The sequence below is a fragment of the Python bivittatus genome, unplaced genomic scaffold, assembly GCF_059951505.1.
Source record: "Python bivittatus isolate LINGU-HERP-01145 unplaced genomic scaffold, Pbiv_v1 ctg000050_np1212, whole genome shotgun sequence".
Classification (NCBI taxonomy): domain Eukaryota; kingdom Metazoa; phylum Chordata; class Lepidosauria; order Squamata; family Pythonidae; genus Python; species Python bivittatus.
This window is the reverse complement of record NW_028277033.1, coordinates 609,805-626,877: the sequence shown is the minus strand read 5'-3', so window position 1 is coordinate 626,877 and position 17,073 is coordinate 609,805. Positions and strand designations below refer to the sequence as shown.

The window sequence follows — 17,073 nt, the reverse complement described above, 5'->3', positions numbered from 1 at the left end:
ACAGATAAATAATTGAGATTTTTGCCTTTTATGAAGTAACTTTCAGAAGAATAAATGATCTCATTAGCATAACTCCATAGTGAGCAGTTATTGAGGAATAAAGATAGCAGTCCTATGGCCACTTAGATGGCTCCCAGGAGAAGGAGGAGAGATTAAACAAAACTGCCGTTTATGGCTGAAAATGTGTATGTCTTCAGAAATCTTTAATTCCACAGCTTGTTGTGGCAGGGCAGTTTTTAAGTGTGGCATTTTTCCTTAAGGATTAAAAAAAAAATCTGAATGAATATTTTCCAGTCTGGCCAGGAAAGGTTTGCACTTAGAAAAAAAAAATGGTCAGAATATCAGTCCAGGGTGCAATGAAAATTCCTCTTACAGGAATTCATGGTGGAAATGTTTTACAGTACAGTACATCTCTACCAAGCTTGGAGTAAGAGATCTTATCTCTGATTTCCTCATCCTGCAGCCACAGAAAGTTCTGTGGTCTTAACTCTTTGAGATCAAGAAAGGCGAGAAGGTAGTGGATCACTGGTGTAACCTGGTCAGATTAGGAGAAGAGCCAGATCCATACAACCTAAAGCTTACAGTAATTCCAGAGGAGGTTTTTATTAAGGAGAATGGATGTTATAGTTGCACAGTGCCTTTTGTTTGATAGTGCTAGGTTCTATCCATCAGGATCTGTGACTACAGTTTCTCAGATCAGCTTGCTGAAACAGAGATGAAAAGCCAGTATAACTTAAAACAACAGCAACAGCAAGAAAATTTAAATTGCTAATTTAGTTTTAAATTTAAAAATCTTAATAGTATATCTAAAACTTATCAAACTAATTTGGAATAATGGAAAAAGGAACTCTGGTGAATATCTGAACGTGTGAATAGCTTCATAAGGAAAACTAACCCATATATACTCACGCCACATACAAATCAGAACACTGAAATCAATATTTGAAGTGCTCAGACTTACTAATAATGGTATTTTGAATCTAGTGATGTATTTTCAGTGCCTTTGCATTTTACAGCACATATAGCTTCTAAGTCTGCACCATGTATACTATTTTGTTAACTTAAGTTGGATGTTATCAAGGTAAGGAAGACCACAGCTAAGCTATCTGTCCAGAAGGATTCCCAGCTGGTTCATGAGTCTTAGCCACTACAAAGTTCTATGTGCTATAGATGTCACTTAGAAATCTAAAATTAGCAGAATCATAGAATCATAGGGTTGAAAGAGACCTTGGAGGTCTTATAGTTCAACCCCCTGTCTAGGGCAGGAATCATCAGACCAATCCAGACAAATGCTTATCCAGCCTTTGAAAACCTTCAGTGATGGAGCAACCACAACTTCAGGAGGCAGTGTTCCTCTGCCTAATAGCTGTAATAGTCAGGAAATTCCTCCTTATTTCAAGTTGGGATTTCTCTCTGCAAAGCTTCCATCCACTGGTTCTTGTCCTACTCTCCGGCACTATGAAGAATAAATCCACATCCTCTTTCCTGTGATGGCCTTCAAATATTGGAAGACTGCTATCATGTCTCCTTTTAGTCTTCTCTTCTTTAGGCTAAACATGCCCATTTCTTTTAACCATTCTTCATAGGATTTAACTTCCAAATACTCAGTCTATACAGTACTGTTTAATTCATTAAATCGAGCTGTAAAGTTGGGTTTCATTAGCATGTTAGTGAGACCCTGTTCCAACCCTCTATACTGTATAACCTCCCTTGTTATACATGCCTTTGCATCTGTTGCAGACAGGTTTCAAACAACCAGGCTTCAGGATGTGTGATCTGCAATATGAAATGTTACAGAACTTGTTGCTCAGCATTATGGAGGGTGGGGTGGGGTGGGGGTTGTCTAGATGAAGAAGGAAAAAGCCTGGAATGGAAACAAAGAGTGCTGCCCCTTGCAGGGAGGACTGGTGGCTTTGAGAGGCCTGTGCAAGAGGCAGATTCAGTCTTTCAAGAGTCACTACATCAAGAGCAGAAGGGAGATTGTGCTGCAGCTTTGGCTCTCTGTAACGAAGCTATATGTAAGTATTAATTAATTGCTTCAACTTACTGTGCTTTGTACAGTTTACTAATGTCTAATACCATCACCTAAGCTAACAGTATTAACTGTTTAATGCAAACTAACAGAAAAGGGGGGATTGTAAAAGGTGTCTTTTTTTCTGAGTACCATTCTTCCTTGTAATATCAGAATTTACCTACTCTTTTTTATTACTGGGACTCCTTCTGAAAAAAGATGATAGCGAGAAGGGCAGATAAATTCTTCTTGATGCCACCTATTCTGTCTGCTAATTATGCTTTCCTGCACCTTCTCCTGCACATAATTTTCTCAATTCAGAAACTGGTTTATCAAAAAGTTTTTAATTCCCAAAGTACAGCATGAAGTTGCCTGATCATGCAAGAAAGCAAAATATATACAGTTGTTGAAATGTCAAGAAGATGAGGAAAAGGAGGTGTCATTATTTGAAATATGTGCTGTGACTTTTGGGAATCTGTGCTGCTGCATTTTTTTTATTTTCATATTTCATATTTTTGATTGGCTTTTCCCATCCTCCATTCTCTTCTTGCTGGTTTGCAAGGTTGCAGACAAACTGGCTTTGGAAGATTAGCAGTATTTGTTTCTAGAAGTCTGCTCTAATGGATTAAAAAAAAAAGAAGAAGAAGGCAAAATACAGACTTAATGAAGGCTTTGCCAGCAAGTGTCCCAACTGGCTGTGTATTGGGCTTCATATGTTGACCAGCTAACTGGGACTAAAGACAAGTATTTGAATTTAAATGGTTAGTACATGAAGGTTAGAGTGACTTAGATCACAAAGGGCATTTCATTAAAAATCATTAAAAATCTTGCTTAATTTCATTATTTTATTTCTCATTAACTTGTTTGGACATGTAGCTAACCTGAATGTGCATTATTGGGAACAGATGCATCCTTGTGAACTTTTTCATGGCAGTATTTGCATGTTCCTTTTTATGTTTTTGTTGCATCTTTTCTTTTTCTCTCCTTCCCCAAGTTTTGTTTTTGTTTCTGCTATGTTTTCTTTTGCTTTTTAGCTAAACTAAGACTTGCCATGCATGATGCCAGCTCTAGCACTCAGAGCAGAGCTCTAGTCGATAAGAAGCTGCAAATCTATGTCCGAAAAGAGCGGAGCCTCCAGGATCGCATGCAGCAACAACAGCCTGTACAACCGCCGCCCACCTGCCACCCACCACCGGGGGGCAACATGACACAATCTACAAGGTAGACTAAAAAAATCTTGCATACTCCAGATCTAAATTGGGCCTGATCTGGAAAGAAGCACTGAGCGATAAGTTTCCCCTGTTTGTATGAAATTTAATTATTTCATTCAGATCTTGAATAATAAAGGGTTTCATGGACTCTCAAGATAATTCTAGAATGACCTTCACCTGTAAAATATTGTTACCCCTGATGTAGTTTTGGTATCTACTGTATGGATCCAGCTGGGAAGTGACAATACAGTCAGGAAATTGTTAACCACATAAATTTACTAACAGAAGGGGGCATATTCTGGTGAGGGCACACATATTACTTCAGGGAAATTATGTGTGCCAGAGTTTTCTGTGGAATCTTTTAAAGAGGGTTAGTCCTTCTGTTCTTTCTATTTTGTTTGTTTCTATGGTTTTAAGGCTTAAGATGGCATGGGCATAAGTTCAGGGTATGTATCTGTCACTAGCAGCATCCTGAGCTAATAAGTGTCTAGGGGATTTAAACTGTGGGACTATGCTAGAAAGTTAAGTACATATAAGTTAAATCACACATGTACATATACATACATGCATATATATTACATAAATGCATGAGGAAAATGGAAGAGAGAGATACACACACATCTGTTCTGTTTTGTATTCTACACAAATATACACACATTCTTCTGTTAATGAAATCTGCTTGAGAAATTGTAGATTGTAAAGGTTGGAAGGGACCATGGAGATCATCAAGTCCAACTTCATGCCCAATGTAGGAATACTCTATTATTCTAATGATCTGTGGGAATGACCTTGGGAGACAGGGTGAAGAGAGACAGCCAAGGGAACGGTCAGATAAAAGGCAGCTGAGCCCGCAGCAGGAATGTGGGCAGGGCAAGAGGCTCAGAAGAGATCCTCCCTAGTTCCTTGGGCTGTTTTGCAAGTCTGCAAGTACATCTCCCCCCCCACACTTCTCCTTTACAGCCCAAGAAACTAGGGAGGGTCCCTTCTGAGCCTTTTGCCCCACCCACATTCTTGCTGCAGACTAAGTCGCCTTTTATGACCATTCCCTTGGCTCTATCTCTTCACCCTGTCTCCCAAGATCATTCCCAGATATCATTACAATTACAGCATCTCTGATAGATGACCATCCATCCCTTTGTTTAAATGCCTTCAGTGAAGGCAGCCTGTTCCATTGCTGAACGGTTTGTACCTTTAAAAAATTCTTCCCTACGTCCAATTGAAATCTGCTTCCTTGTAATTTAAAGCCACTGTTTCTTGTCTTGTTTTCTGAAACAACACTGAACAAGTCTACTCAGTCTTCTACATGGCAGCCCTTCAAATACATGAAGATATCTACTATGTCTCCCTACAGTCTTCTCTTTTCCAGGCTAAACACATCCAATCTTTCCTCATTAGTTTTTTTTCCAGACCATTTATCATTTTGGTTACTGCCCTCTGGACATGCTTCAGTTTGTCAGCTTCCTTCCTAAATTTGGTGCCCATAACTCTACAAAATAGTTTAGATATGATTTGACCACTGCAGAATAAAGAGGAACAATGCTTCTCTTGATCTTGACACTACTGTACAATTGCATTTTCTGTTTAGCAGCTGCATCATACTATTGACTCATGTTCAGTTTGCAGTCCAGCAAAACATACAGGTCCTTTTCAGGTGTATTAAAGCCCATAATAGTACCCTCCTTTTATCCTACAGGCATACCTTTGTTTTATTTTGTTTTTTTCTACTCCGATGCCCCTGTCAAAATTCATTTTGCTGGTTTCTGCTGATTGTTGCAGCTTGTCAAGATCCTCCTGAATTTTTATAACCCTCTAAGGTGCTTGCTATCCCCCTATTTTGTATATTCTGCAAATTTGATAATCATATTTTCTAACTCCTCATCCAAGTTATTTATAAATACGTTCAAGAGTGCAGGGTATAAGAATGGAAACTTGTACACCAATTGACACTTCCCTCAATTTTGACACAGAGCCATTTGCATAAACTTTTGTGGGGCAGTCAGTCAGCCACTTCTGTATCCATCTAATGGTAGCCTAATCCAGCCCATTTTTGTCATCTTCTCTACAAGAATTTTATGGGAATGTCTACCACATTCCCATGGCCAATTAAATTGGTCACACTATCTAAATGGAATCAGGTTCATTTGGCTTGATTTATTCTTGATAAACCCATGCTGGCTTCTAACAAACAATGCTTGTTTTTTTTTTAAGTTCTCACAAAACAACTGCTTAATAATCTATTCCAGTTGAAGTTGAGGTCCTGCAATAGGTGCATATCAGATCCTGTACCTAAACTAGCCCCAATGCTGATAAACTGCCATCTAGTATATTCCCAAAAGTTCTTCAATTTTAGTAAATGTTGGAAGATTATTCTAAATAGTTCCTTCTGTTTGTTGTGGGGAGTTGTTTGTTTTTAATTCTGTTTCCTAACTTACAGTTACAAAAGAATTAGGAAACTACAGTACCGTGTTTTGACAGTGCAGCTGAAGGGTTTTCCAAATAACTGCAAATAATGGTTTAGAAAGTATATGTGGGATATAGGTCATTGTTTGCCTTCCCTGCACTTCCAAAATTACTTTTTGTTATTTGAACTTCAAAGATTTTGGAACCAGCAATACTTTCCTCATGACCAAAAGAGATAGATATGTCCAAGTTGAATATCTCCCTATCCTATTCCTTATGATTTTTACTATATCTGAAAAAGAGGCCTGGATGCAGACTTTATGCAATTTTGTGATTAGCTGTGTCTTTGCACCAAATTCTTTATCATAATAGCATCTTCAATTATTTATCATAATGGTAACATAATAACCAATAATAGCAAGGATCTGACTTTCAGCAGAAATTATAGCAAACTAAAAATCAGGATCAGATACACATTATAGATCAGCATCTCATTAGGATTTTTATTATTATTATTACTAAAATGTTGGGTAGAAGAATGGCCAGTTTAAGGATCTTTTTGTGTGGTTTCCAGCTTTCTCCTAGCATTATTCTGATATACTGGAATCTGGCTGCAAAATCAGGTTTTTCTTTTTTGCCATTTAGCAGTATATTGATGGTCAGAGCCTACATGAAACATTTGGAGGGCAATAAAGCAAAACATATTGGGCCATGTCATACCTAGGTAGGCATAGGCAAGATTTTTATTTCTGTCCAAGTTGTTTGAAGGAATCTTTAATGCTCCTTCTTTTTAAAATAATGTTAAACTTATTCTAACTTATTGTAAGCCAGGTTGGTGTACTGATTAAGGCACTAGGCTAGAAACTGGGAGACCAAGAATTCTAGTCCCACCTTAGGCACAAGGTGGCCTTGGGCCAGTCACTCTCTCAGCCCTAGGAAGAAGCAGGCAAGGGCAAACCATTTCTGAAAATCTTGCCAAGAAAACTTCAGGCAGTTGCCAGGAGTCAACACTGTCTTGAAGGCACAAATACACACACACACACTCACACACACACATACACATATACTATCATTTTCATAGGTTTTTTACCTCAAAGTGGCAGGAAACCATGCCACTGATTTACCGCTAGTATTGGAATTGAAAGGGGTTGGAGACCCTGAAAAAAGAGTTTAGGGGAACAAGTTGCTTACTCTTTTTGATATCTTTTGCCCTACCATAAAAAAACTCATTTCTTAGATATTTCTTGCAAAAACCATATTGATATTACTTCAGTTTTAATAGTTATCCTTCTCTCTCTGGTCATGGGAAAAAAACCACTCATATAATATGCATTTATGGCTGCTATTCTTTTTTTTTTTTTTTTTACTATTAAGAATTGTGATAATTCATCACAAATGGAAAGTCTTATTAAAAAGGAAAGGTCAGATGTGGATATTTTGCCATGGTTATAATTCTTCTGCTTTTTGTAGGATGTTACACTAATTTAGATGTACATAGTTGTAATATAATTATACATGAAAATAAGAACCATGTAAATAATCTGATTTCCCCCATGTTATTTTATATATTATATTGCATATGTTTACATACTAGAATGTTATCTAGTTAACATTCGTGTACACATTCATGGAGTCACTATTTCTGACTACATGCAGCAGTTGATTGCATCATATTATCAGTGGTTGAACTTTTTTGTACATTTGCATGTGAAAGATTTCATTTTTTTAAAGGGGAAAAGAGGGGAACTCAGCTCTAAAACAAGAATTCTATCCTAATATGATGGACTATATTCCTGTAAGGAATTGCATGTTCCTAGTCCATGATGAGGATATTCTCCATTTGGCTCACCTTCAAATCTCCTAAGAATATATTAACATACATACATTCTTAAGGTTGAAACTGTTGATCATTGATGGGATTCTTCTTTGCAAAACTATTTTTTTCCAAAAAAGATAATTGTTCTTGGTGCCATTCTGATATCAGAAAAAATTCTTACCAGATTAGCAATTCTGCTGATAGGTTTAATTTAGCCATAAGATTTCTAATTAGGAATCATCAGTCACTGATTACGATTTTATGTGTGTTTCAGTAAACAGACTGTCCCACTCCAAGTACTGCTGAGACAGAAGATAGTGCTGGAACCCAGCAAAGAAGCAGAACCTGGGTCCAGTTCCTACATCCATCCGCTTGCTTCCCATCCCGAAAAGCAATCATCATATTCTAAGTCCCTACTTCAATCCCTTCCTGAAAACAGTCTGAACTTTCAAGCTGCTTCTGTTACTTTCAGTGATCAAGCTACCTCTTTTCCTTATAGACAAGCTGTTAGTGACCGATCCATTCAGACTAAGAATGAAATCAATGGTGATCTGAAACTTGCTTCTCCTACTACCTTAAAAGATTATAAGGACCACAACAGTAACATTAAGGTCAAGAAACTACATAATGTAGCAACTCCTTTCACCTCCTACTGCAAAATGAATTTAAACATGACAAACTCTGAATCATTACCTACACTCTTCCCCTCTTCACCGTCACCCAGCAAAAAAGGCCTATGTAATCCGCTCTTCCACTCAGGAAGTGTTTCAGAATGGCCTGGTGCTGCTCCGCCTGGGGACTATCATGGTGCAACATTGCCTTCTCTCTCCCCTCATTTTTCTCCAGAAGCATTACAGACTACTGTGCCACTCGAAGTAAACAGCCATGGGAGTTTACATCACCCGCAAGAAGAATTTGTCAACGGGGATTCTTTGAAATCTGAGGGTGTAAGTAGCAAAAGACATGTCCTTTCCACTGCAGAACAGTTTCAGTGGCTGGAGGGAGATTTTCAAAGACAAGGCATTTACGAGGAAAAAAGGAAGGCAGCTGCCTGTCATGATCAAAATGCTCCAAACTTACAGCAGAGATCCTACAGCAGCCCTTTTTTCCTCAAGCTGTCAGATACTGGAAGACAGGAGAATGGAATGCCACCTGCCGAAATTTTGGACTCAAGCCTTTCTAAAATTGAGCTGAGTTCTGAAGATTGTTTTAGTGCTTCCAATATCACTTCTAAGAGTTCTGAGTCACATAAAAAAATCCTCTGCAACAAAGGGAAACAATGTACCTTGATTCCCAAGTTATATCCAAGAAGATGCAGCTGTGAGGAAGAAACAAGACACACCAATTATAGAAATCCTGCTGACTCGGTTGCATCTGTGCCTGTGGACAGCTGCACAGACCATGTTAAAAAGTATTGTAATACTCAGCATAAGAGTACCAGCTGGCTTTTGATGCCTGGAGACAAATCACCTGTGATCAGTCAGATAGCTTTTGGGGAAGATCCAGTGCAGAATCAAGAAACAGTGCAGGAGATTTCTGAGCTGGAATCTCTGTATCAGGCTAGCATACAAGCACCACAGACAAGTAAATCTCTACTGGGAAAACTGGACAATTCCAAGCCGGTGTTGGACAAAACAGGTAAAATTATTTTATATGCTATGTGTAGTTTTTGCTTAAGGGGCTTCAAATTCCTAATTCCTTGGAATATATGTGAATTTAGATTTATATTGAAAGGCAGTGGCCCTGCATGTTTTTAGCCTGCATTAGGCTGACTGACATTGATACATTTTGGAGAAAATGCAATGTATTTCCAACATGTAAAGTATTTGAGCACAAATATTATTGAAACAAGGATTGCTAAAAGTATCTGCCAACATTTTATGTTACAATTAACAAAATTATTTTGATGTTCAACTGTGTTATTCTTTAGTTACTCCACACACATTTCTTGTGGAAGAACAGTGATTAAAGCTCTTAAAAACTGACACCTCAGTCTGGAAGTAACGTTTTTTGGCAATAGTATGTTGTTTTTTGATATCAGATGTGATGTCTGATCTTCAGGGGAAAAGCCCTGCAGCAGTTCTCCTTTCTCTTTTATAATTAACTTTCTTATATAAAGATTATCCTCTTAGCTGTCTATGTGGAATTGCATTTTATATAGCTTAATCAAATTTCCGTAAATGAAAATAGAGGAAGCTAACAATAATAAACAGAGAAACTGACTTTAATTATGGTGAATGTTTAGGTGAGTGCTTTTGTTATGGCAGCTGGCAGGAAAACTTAGAAGATCATATAAACAGAACTTCAGTTTAATTTCCTTTCTTTTTTCCTTCCTCTTCTCCCCTGCATCAGCAAACTTGCCTACAAGAAAGACACACAGGGGTCTGTCAAGAACAGCAGAATCTGAACACAACATCTGTGGAAATATTGGTTCTCCAGATCCAAAGACAAAAACACACGTAAGGATATGCTAGAGTGGGAACTGGGTTATGGGAATGCTGCTTGCTGCACAGATAGAAAAAAATATAAGGTAGTAAAGTAGGAATGTTTTTTACAAATTTAACATTAGACAGAGATAATTAACATTTCAGATAGAGTGTATCTCTTTCTGTTTATTGCAAGATGCAAGAAATTATTACCAGTAAGGCCTTAGGCACTGTAGCCCAACATGTTGTATAATCCTGTTTTGGTGGCTTTTAAGTTTAAAGCAATGCTTGTATAATGGATTTCTATAGTTTACTATCGCAACTGACTACAATATAAAATGCATAACTATTTTGATGTTTTTATCATAATCCATCCTAATATTGGATTACTCAGGTAAGTATATGGCTGAGATTCACAAAGAGAATCCATTTAAACTTGCACAAGACCAAAGAGTAAAAAAAATATTCAGCTTGCACAAAAAGAGTTGATACAGTAGGCGCTGCCTTCGTCTCTCTGCAGAGTACATTCCACAAATAGGATATCAGCACTGAAAAAGCTCTCTCTCTTACAGCCTTGCTTCATTTGCAGAGGCAAAGGAAGATCTCAGGTTAAGATCTGAAGGACCAGGCAGATAAATGTAGGAGGAGATGCTTTTTCAGGTAGCTGTCCCAAAGCTGTTTAGGATTTACAGTTTTAACACCACCACTTAGAACTTGGTCCAGATACAGTCTGGTAGCAGTGCAGATGATAAAGTACTGGCATTGTATAATTGCATTAGCCAGCTTATTTAGCAGTCTAAGAACCCTGTTCTGAACCAACTGATGTTTCTGGGCCATTTTCAAAGGCAGCCTCACATATCATACTTTCCAGAAGTCCAAACAGGAAGTTTCCAGAGCATGAATATTCACTGGAGAGCTATCACTGTCCAGGTAGAGTCATAGCTGGTATATTAATCTAAGATGACAAAAGGCATTTTGAATGGCTCTTTAGCTTTCCTATAACAGTATTTTCAATGGCCTCAAATTGTATCCTATACTATGGTCTAGCTTTCAACAGATAGCAACATCTAGCAATTTTGGTTGACCCACCGCCCAAAGCTAATCAGGATTGGACCTAGTTAACATTTAGTTGAGAGACCACCAGCAAATCCCAGGGTTGTAGGCTAGACTGGGAAGTTGAAAAATACTCTGGAAGAAGATCATGACAAACCACTTCCATACTGATGGCAAGAAAACAAAAGGAACACATCCATTAGGAGACAAACTTGATTCAAGGCGGTGTTTACAATTTTATGAAGTTTGGGGTAACAAGTCTGAAAAAGCAAACACAGATCTGATTTTTCATGTCAAACGGGTTACACAACAGGTGTTCTCAAGCAATCAAAAGCAGTCAAACCAGGTAAGGTCTGGGAGTTAACATATCTTGGCTTACAACAAAATGGAGAAGAGCAAGGTGTCAGTTGATTGCAGCATTGAAGATTTGCAGAAATGGCATTTACATTCAGGGCAGCTCCCTACTTAATGCAGATGTTTATGATTGGCAAGACTCAGAGGGAACCCCTGGTTCTGCAAATGCTCTGTCTTAAGTGGGCCTATTAACTCTAAATCTAACAGTCTGTACATACAAGCATTTTGTCTCTTCCAGGGGACATTCCACAAAGTTGTTTTTGTAATCCACAGCATTTCCCCAGCATTGCTTGGCTTAGTTGCTAGATGAAGTGAGTCTTTAGTTGCTAGAAGGGAGCTGGGGCTTGTCCCTTCAGTTCTTCCTTTTCTTCCAATGAGTAATCCTGTTCAACAAACATGAATAAAACACTTTAGCCTTAATAAATAACGTAACCTCTTTGAACAGAAGGAACACTATTTGTTCAAACAGAACTCTTGAAAGGAGCATTAGCCTAAAATATATAGGACAGCCTTGGCTAAGCAAAAGGGGCAAATCACAAAATTGAGCAAGAGAATGTCAGCATCCTGGTGCAATGGAATAATCCTGGTACTTTCCCAGAATTATTAGAAAGGCAACAGAAATACATAAGCATCCAAATAATCTAAATAGGAAGATTGTCTCAACTGTCACCTATGTGAATAAATAATAAATCCCACTTTATTGGTTCTCAGCTAATAGATTACTCTGTTCAAAACCTCAATTACCTCATCTGAATTATATGAAAAGGGGAGGGAAAAGTGGATTTCATTTGTGTAATGATGATATTGCAGCCCATATTCCTGAATAATCTTTGCCAACAATTCCATATAGAAGTTAAAATGATGAGGGATATAATAAAACTCTGGGGAATCTTATGAGGCAAAGCAATAATCTCTTAATCGCACTTTTTGGAGCAGAACCTCTGTAATACTATGCCCCATATCCCAACTCAGACAGCCTCCGAGATGAGCAATGATATCAAAAATCATTGAGGGGTGTACAAAAACCCACAAGGTTGAATTTTCCCATCTCTCTTCTGGCACAAATCCTACAGAATAGGTAAAGACATTTTGGTGTCAAAATGAGTCATAGAATCAAAAAGAAATGGATTCAGAAAATCCATTCATTCAAGTACTCCTGGAGCTGATCAATAGCCAGTCACTTATACATTATGCCCAGGAAAGGGATGCTGGCAAACCAACCTATAATTGTTTTCATCTTGGTTGAGTCTAGGTTTTTTTTTTTTCATGAGTATCCTAATTCCTGCCTTTTAAAAAAGGCTTAACACCACCTGCTCTATCAGAAATTTAGAACTCCTGGACCCAGACAAACCTATTTGATAAAATAAGACAAGGATGGAACATATAAGTGGTTGGCCAAAGATGTTTCTTACCTATATTCTCAGACCTCAACAACTGAAACTTACTCAGTCCAATTGTACCAGACAGTACTTTGGATACTTCCACCAGAGCTGCACAAATTATACAACCTACACTTCCACCTAATCACAGAATGACATGCTCTGGCAATACCTTAATTCTGTTGTGTCCCCATAATGTTGTTTGCGTCTTCTTTCTAGCTGTTTTTAACAATAATTTCCTATACAGATGTAGTGGACTCCAATAAATTCTAAATAATATTTTTTGTTGTGTAAGTCGTCGTTTAAGGTCCATTGACACTCTTGCTATAGAGGTTAAGACACTCTCTCATATAGAAACCCCTAATTCTTTATTTTACTCATCCCTTAACATCTGCATATCAAATTGATTTATTGATAACAAATATCTATAAAAACTAATAGGTTTTCTAGTTTTAAAGGATTTAACAAGTTGTTCTAATATCTCAGGGATTCTCACAAGCTGAAAATGCTGCTGGTCCACAGTGTTGTTAACAAATGTTGTAGCTGTAAATATTGCCATTGGGTTACATCTGATAGGTGATATTTATCTCTTAAGACAGAGTACATTAAACATTCATCATCTATCAGTTTGTCCAAAGTCAATATCCTTGCTTCCATCCAATTTTTCCATATCACCATCTTTTTCCCAATTTTTAAAGTTGGGTTTCCCCATAAAGTCAGTTTGGCATCGGAAAAAGGGTCAGATCTTTTCTTATTAGACATTCCATTCCATAGCTTTCTAACTGACAAAATTGTTTCCAGAGATATTACAGTTTTAGTATATTTAGATCCTAATACTGTCCATCTGACCAAAGAAGTTATATACTGTATGTATATTCCAAAGTTGCCCAAATTGGAAAATTAACACTTGTTGGCTTCCAGTATTTAATACTTGACAATAGGTAAGCATGATGATATAACGCCAGTTTGAGAAGACCGAATCCTCCCTCATTAATTGATAATTACATTTTCTGTAAAGATATTCTCAGAATTGAAGAATGCCATAGAAATGTTCTAAACAAAGAATTTATTTTCTGAAAATATTTTCCAGATATAAAAACTGGAATTCCTCTCAGAGTATAAATTAATCTGGGAATAATGTTCATTTTGAGAGATTCAGCTTTCCCCAAAGGATGAGATTTAATGACTCCTATCTATCGATACCTGAAGAAACCTCTCTATATATTTTATTTATATTACATGTTGCTAACTGGGTTATATCCTTTGGTATACACATACCTAAATATTTAATAGACTCGGTCAAATACAGAATTGATATCCTTAAATGAATGGGTAACCAAATTTTCACCTATTGGCATCAATTCCTATTTGGACCAGTTAGTAGAGTATCTTGCTATTTTAGTAAAGGCATTTATCTTTTGCATCAACCCTGGAATAGTACTGTGAAGTTTAGAAATAAACAAAAAAATGTCTGCAAATAAAACCAACTTGTATTCAACTGAGTTGGGTACTACTCTGTAGATCTCCCTGTGTTGTCTAATAGCACAAACTAAGGGTTCCACACAAATGTTAAAAAGCAAGGGTAAAAGTAAACATCCTTGTCTAGTTCCTCTAAATAGTGGAAAAGTAGGAGAAAGCATACCACTAACCTTCACTTTAGATGTGGGCGAATCATATAATATCTTAATCCATTTTATAAATTCCAAAGGAAATCCAAATCTACAGCAAACATACAGTATACTGATTATGTATTTTGTCAAAGGCTTTTTCAGCATCTAATGATAAAATTACAAATTGATCTTGGTTTTTATTTAAGTCTATTAAATCTACAACTAACCTAATGTCTACTGCTTGCCTAGTTTTTATAAACCCTGCTTGATCATTCTTAATAATGAATGATATTACTTGCTGTAATCTATTTGTTAACGCTGCTGTTAAAATCTTTGTGTTGACATTAATCAGTGAGATTGGACAATAATTAGCACACTGAGTATGATGTTTACTTGCTTTTGATCGAACTTTAATATAAGCCTGATTAAATGCCGGTGATAAAATTCCCTTATCAAATATTTCTTCATATACTTGACAAAGTTTTGGCACCAAAAAATCTATAAATGTTTTATACCACTCAATAGGGAATCCATCTAATCCTGGTTTTTTACCATTTGCCATTTTTAAAATTATTTGTTTAATCTCTAGCTCAGATAGTTTTTGTGTATCATCTAAATGTGGTAGGTTAATTTTATTTTTAAAAGCCTCTATATCTTAATTCAATACATCTTCTGGTTTACTATATAATTCTGAATAAAATTTTAAAAATTGACAATTAATATCCATTGAAGTTTTATACATTTCATCTCTTTCACCTCTAATGATTATAATAATTGCCCTATCTTTTTTTTTTTTTTTTTTTGCTTTAAATGATTAGCTAAGATCTTACGAGGTCTTTCACCGTTCTCCCAATATCTCTGTCGTAAACATGTTAGTATAAATTCTGTCTGCTGTGATATTATAGTAGTTAATTCATATTTCTTTTTCTGTATTTCTCTTTACAAAACTAGATGGGCATCTAACTATCTGTGCCCATAAATGTTTCAATTCATCTTTCAAATTATTTTCCCTTTTATTTTTAACCTTATATTTATGTGATGCGTAAGTAATAATTCTACCTTGAGTGTATGCTTTATATGCTTCCCATTCAAAAATTTGGGCACATGATGTTTCTGAATTCAGTTCAAAATATTGTAAGGTCTCTACCCACATTTGTTGTACAAATTCTTTATAATTCAATAGGGAAATATTAAGATACCAATTTCTCGATAACTTGACCGGTTTCTGAAACACACATTTCAGGGTGGTTGTAGATGCATAACAAATATCAATGTTACATTCTTGAATTTGGTGATACGAAGTTGACAGTATTAAGAAATAATCAAGCCTAAAAGAATTTGGATGCACGTTTGAATAAAATGTATGTTCCCTTTTAGTTGGATACATCAAACACCAGGGGTCTACTAAACTCAATTCTTCTGTATAAGTCTTAATTGTTTCCCTCAGTAATGACTGTTTTTTCTGTGCCAGTTTATTTCTATCAAGCTCAGGATCCAGTATTTCATTAAAATCTCCTCTTATTATCAATTTATCATAAATACACTCACTCAAATGTTGAAAGCATTCATTAAAACACTATGGGAATCTAAGGAGAATCTAAATGTGGTCCATAAACATTAACCTATGTTTATGCAATATTAACTATTGCAGTGTCTGCTATTTTGGCACACAAAATTAAATAACAGCCATTACATCAGTGATAACTTGGGAATCCTTTTTGAACCTGAATAGCCACACCTTTAGCTTTCATTGAAGTATCTGTGTGGAAAACCTGTCCTACCCAATTAATAAAGATTTATCCTGTTCCATTAAGAGAGTCTCTTGTAGATAAGCAATTTTTTTTTTTTTATCCGCACTCACTCGTTACCAATTCTGCGGCGACTGCCTGGATGAGTCCCTGCAGTTTTCAAGGCAAGGTGTTTCGGAAGTGGTTTGCCATTGCCTCCTTCCTAGAGCAGAGCCCAGCTGGCAAGCGCAGGAGGCAGGGTTTCTGTTGCTTCGCTCCTTTTTCGGGCGTGCACGGCTTCCGCGTTACCGGCAACTTGGTCACGTCTCCCATGCAAGCGCCGCCAGCATTTTTCCTCCCACTGGGGTGAGAGTACCCCTTTATCTACTCACGTAAGTTTTTGAGCTGCTGGGTTGACAGGAGCTGGGGAGGAAGCAGGAGCTCACTCTGCTGCGCAGAGCTGGGCTCGAACCACTGAAGTGTCGACCATTTCTGGCCAGCAACTTTCAGCGTCATTAAGCCGCTGCACCACCGCGTTCCCTAGATAAGCAATATCTGCCCTTAATGATTTTAAATATGCTAAGATTACATTTTGTTTCTTGGATTCTCATAACCCTTTTACATTTAAACTAACTAACTTCATCCATAAATTTTATTTTGGCCCATTTATCAATATTCTCCCAATACAATTCACTTTATGAGCTGTACCATTTAACAAATATGTAATAATAAACTTTTCTATAACATATTTTTCTATATTTTAAATATTTAACATATTTTCTAGTATTGCTCACAGACGTAGAACCTCCGTAAAGACTCAATTTAACATTCAAATACCATTATTTTATGTAAATATAGAATCTGTAAAGGAGAAAAAGAAAAATGTGATTATGTGCATAAAAATAAAAAAGCAAGTGACATTATGAAAAGATTAAATGGAATCTTAAAAAAGAAAAAAATATATAACTTTTCTCTCCACTGAACTGCGTGTTGCTGGATAGGGTCCAATGCTCAAGTCTGTCAAGATCCTTCTGAATCTTGAATCTATCTTCCAAAGTGTTAGCAATTCCCCCCAGCTTTGTATCA

General features: G+C 36.8%; 1 protein-coding gene across 6 annotated transcripts in view; it reads left to right on the top strand.

Annotated features, from left to right (window-relative positions):
• Positions 1-17,073, top strand: part of USP54 (ubiquitin specific peptidase 54) — a 125,749-nt gene that overhangs the window by 95,180 nt on the left and 13,496 nt on the right. For all 6 annotated transcript variants that reach the window (XR_015793455.1, XM_088128405.1, XM_088154598.1 and 3 more), the window contains 4 exons: positions 1,899-2,018; positions 3,046-3,232; positions 7,713-9,076; positions 9,791-9,897. Coding sequence is in view for 5 of the 6 variants with exons in the window: in XM_088128405.1 (XP_087984531.1) it covers positions 1,899-2,018; positions 3,046-3,232; positions 7,713-9,076; positions 9,791-9,897 (1,778 nt within the window). In the remaining variant the exon portion in view is untranslated. The remainder of the gene's footprint in view (positions 1-1,898; positions 2,019-3,045; positions 3,233-7,712; positions 9,077-9,790; positions 9,898-17,073) is intronic.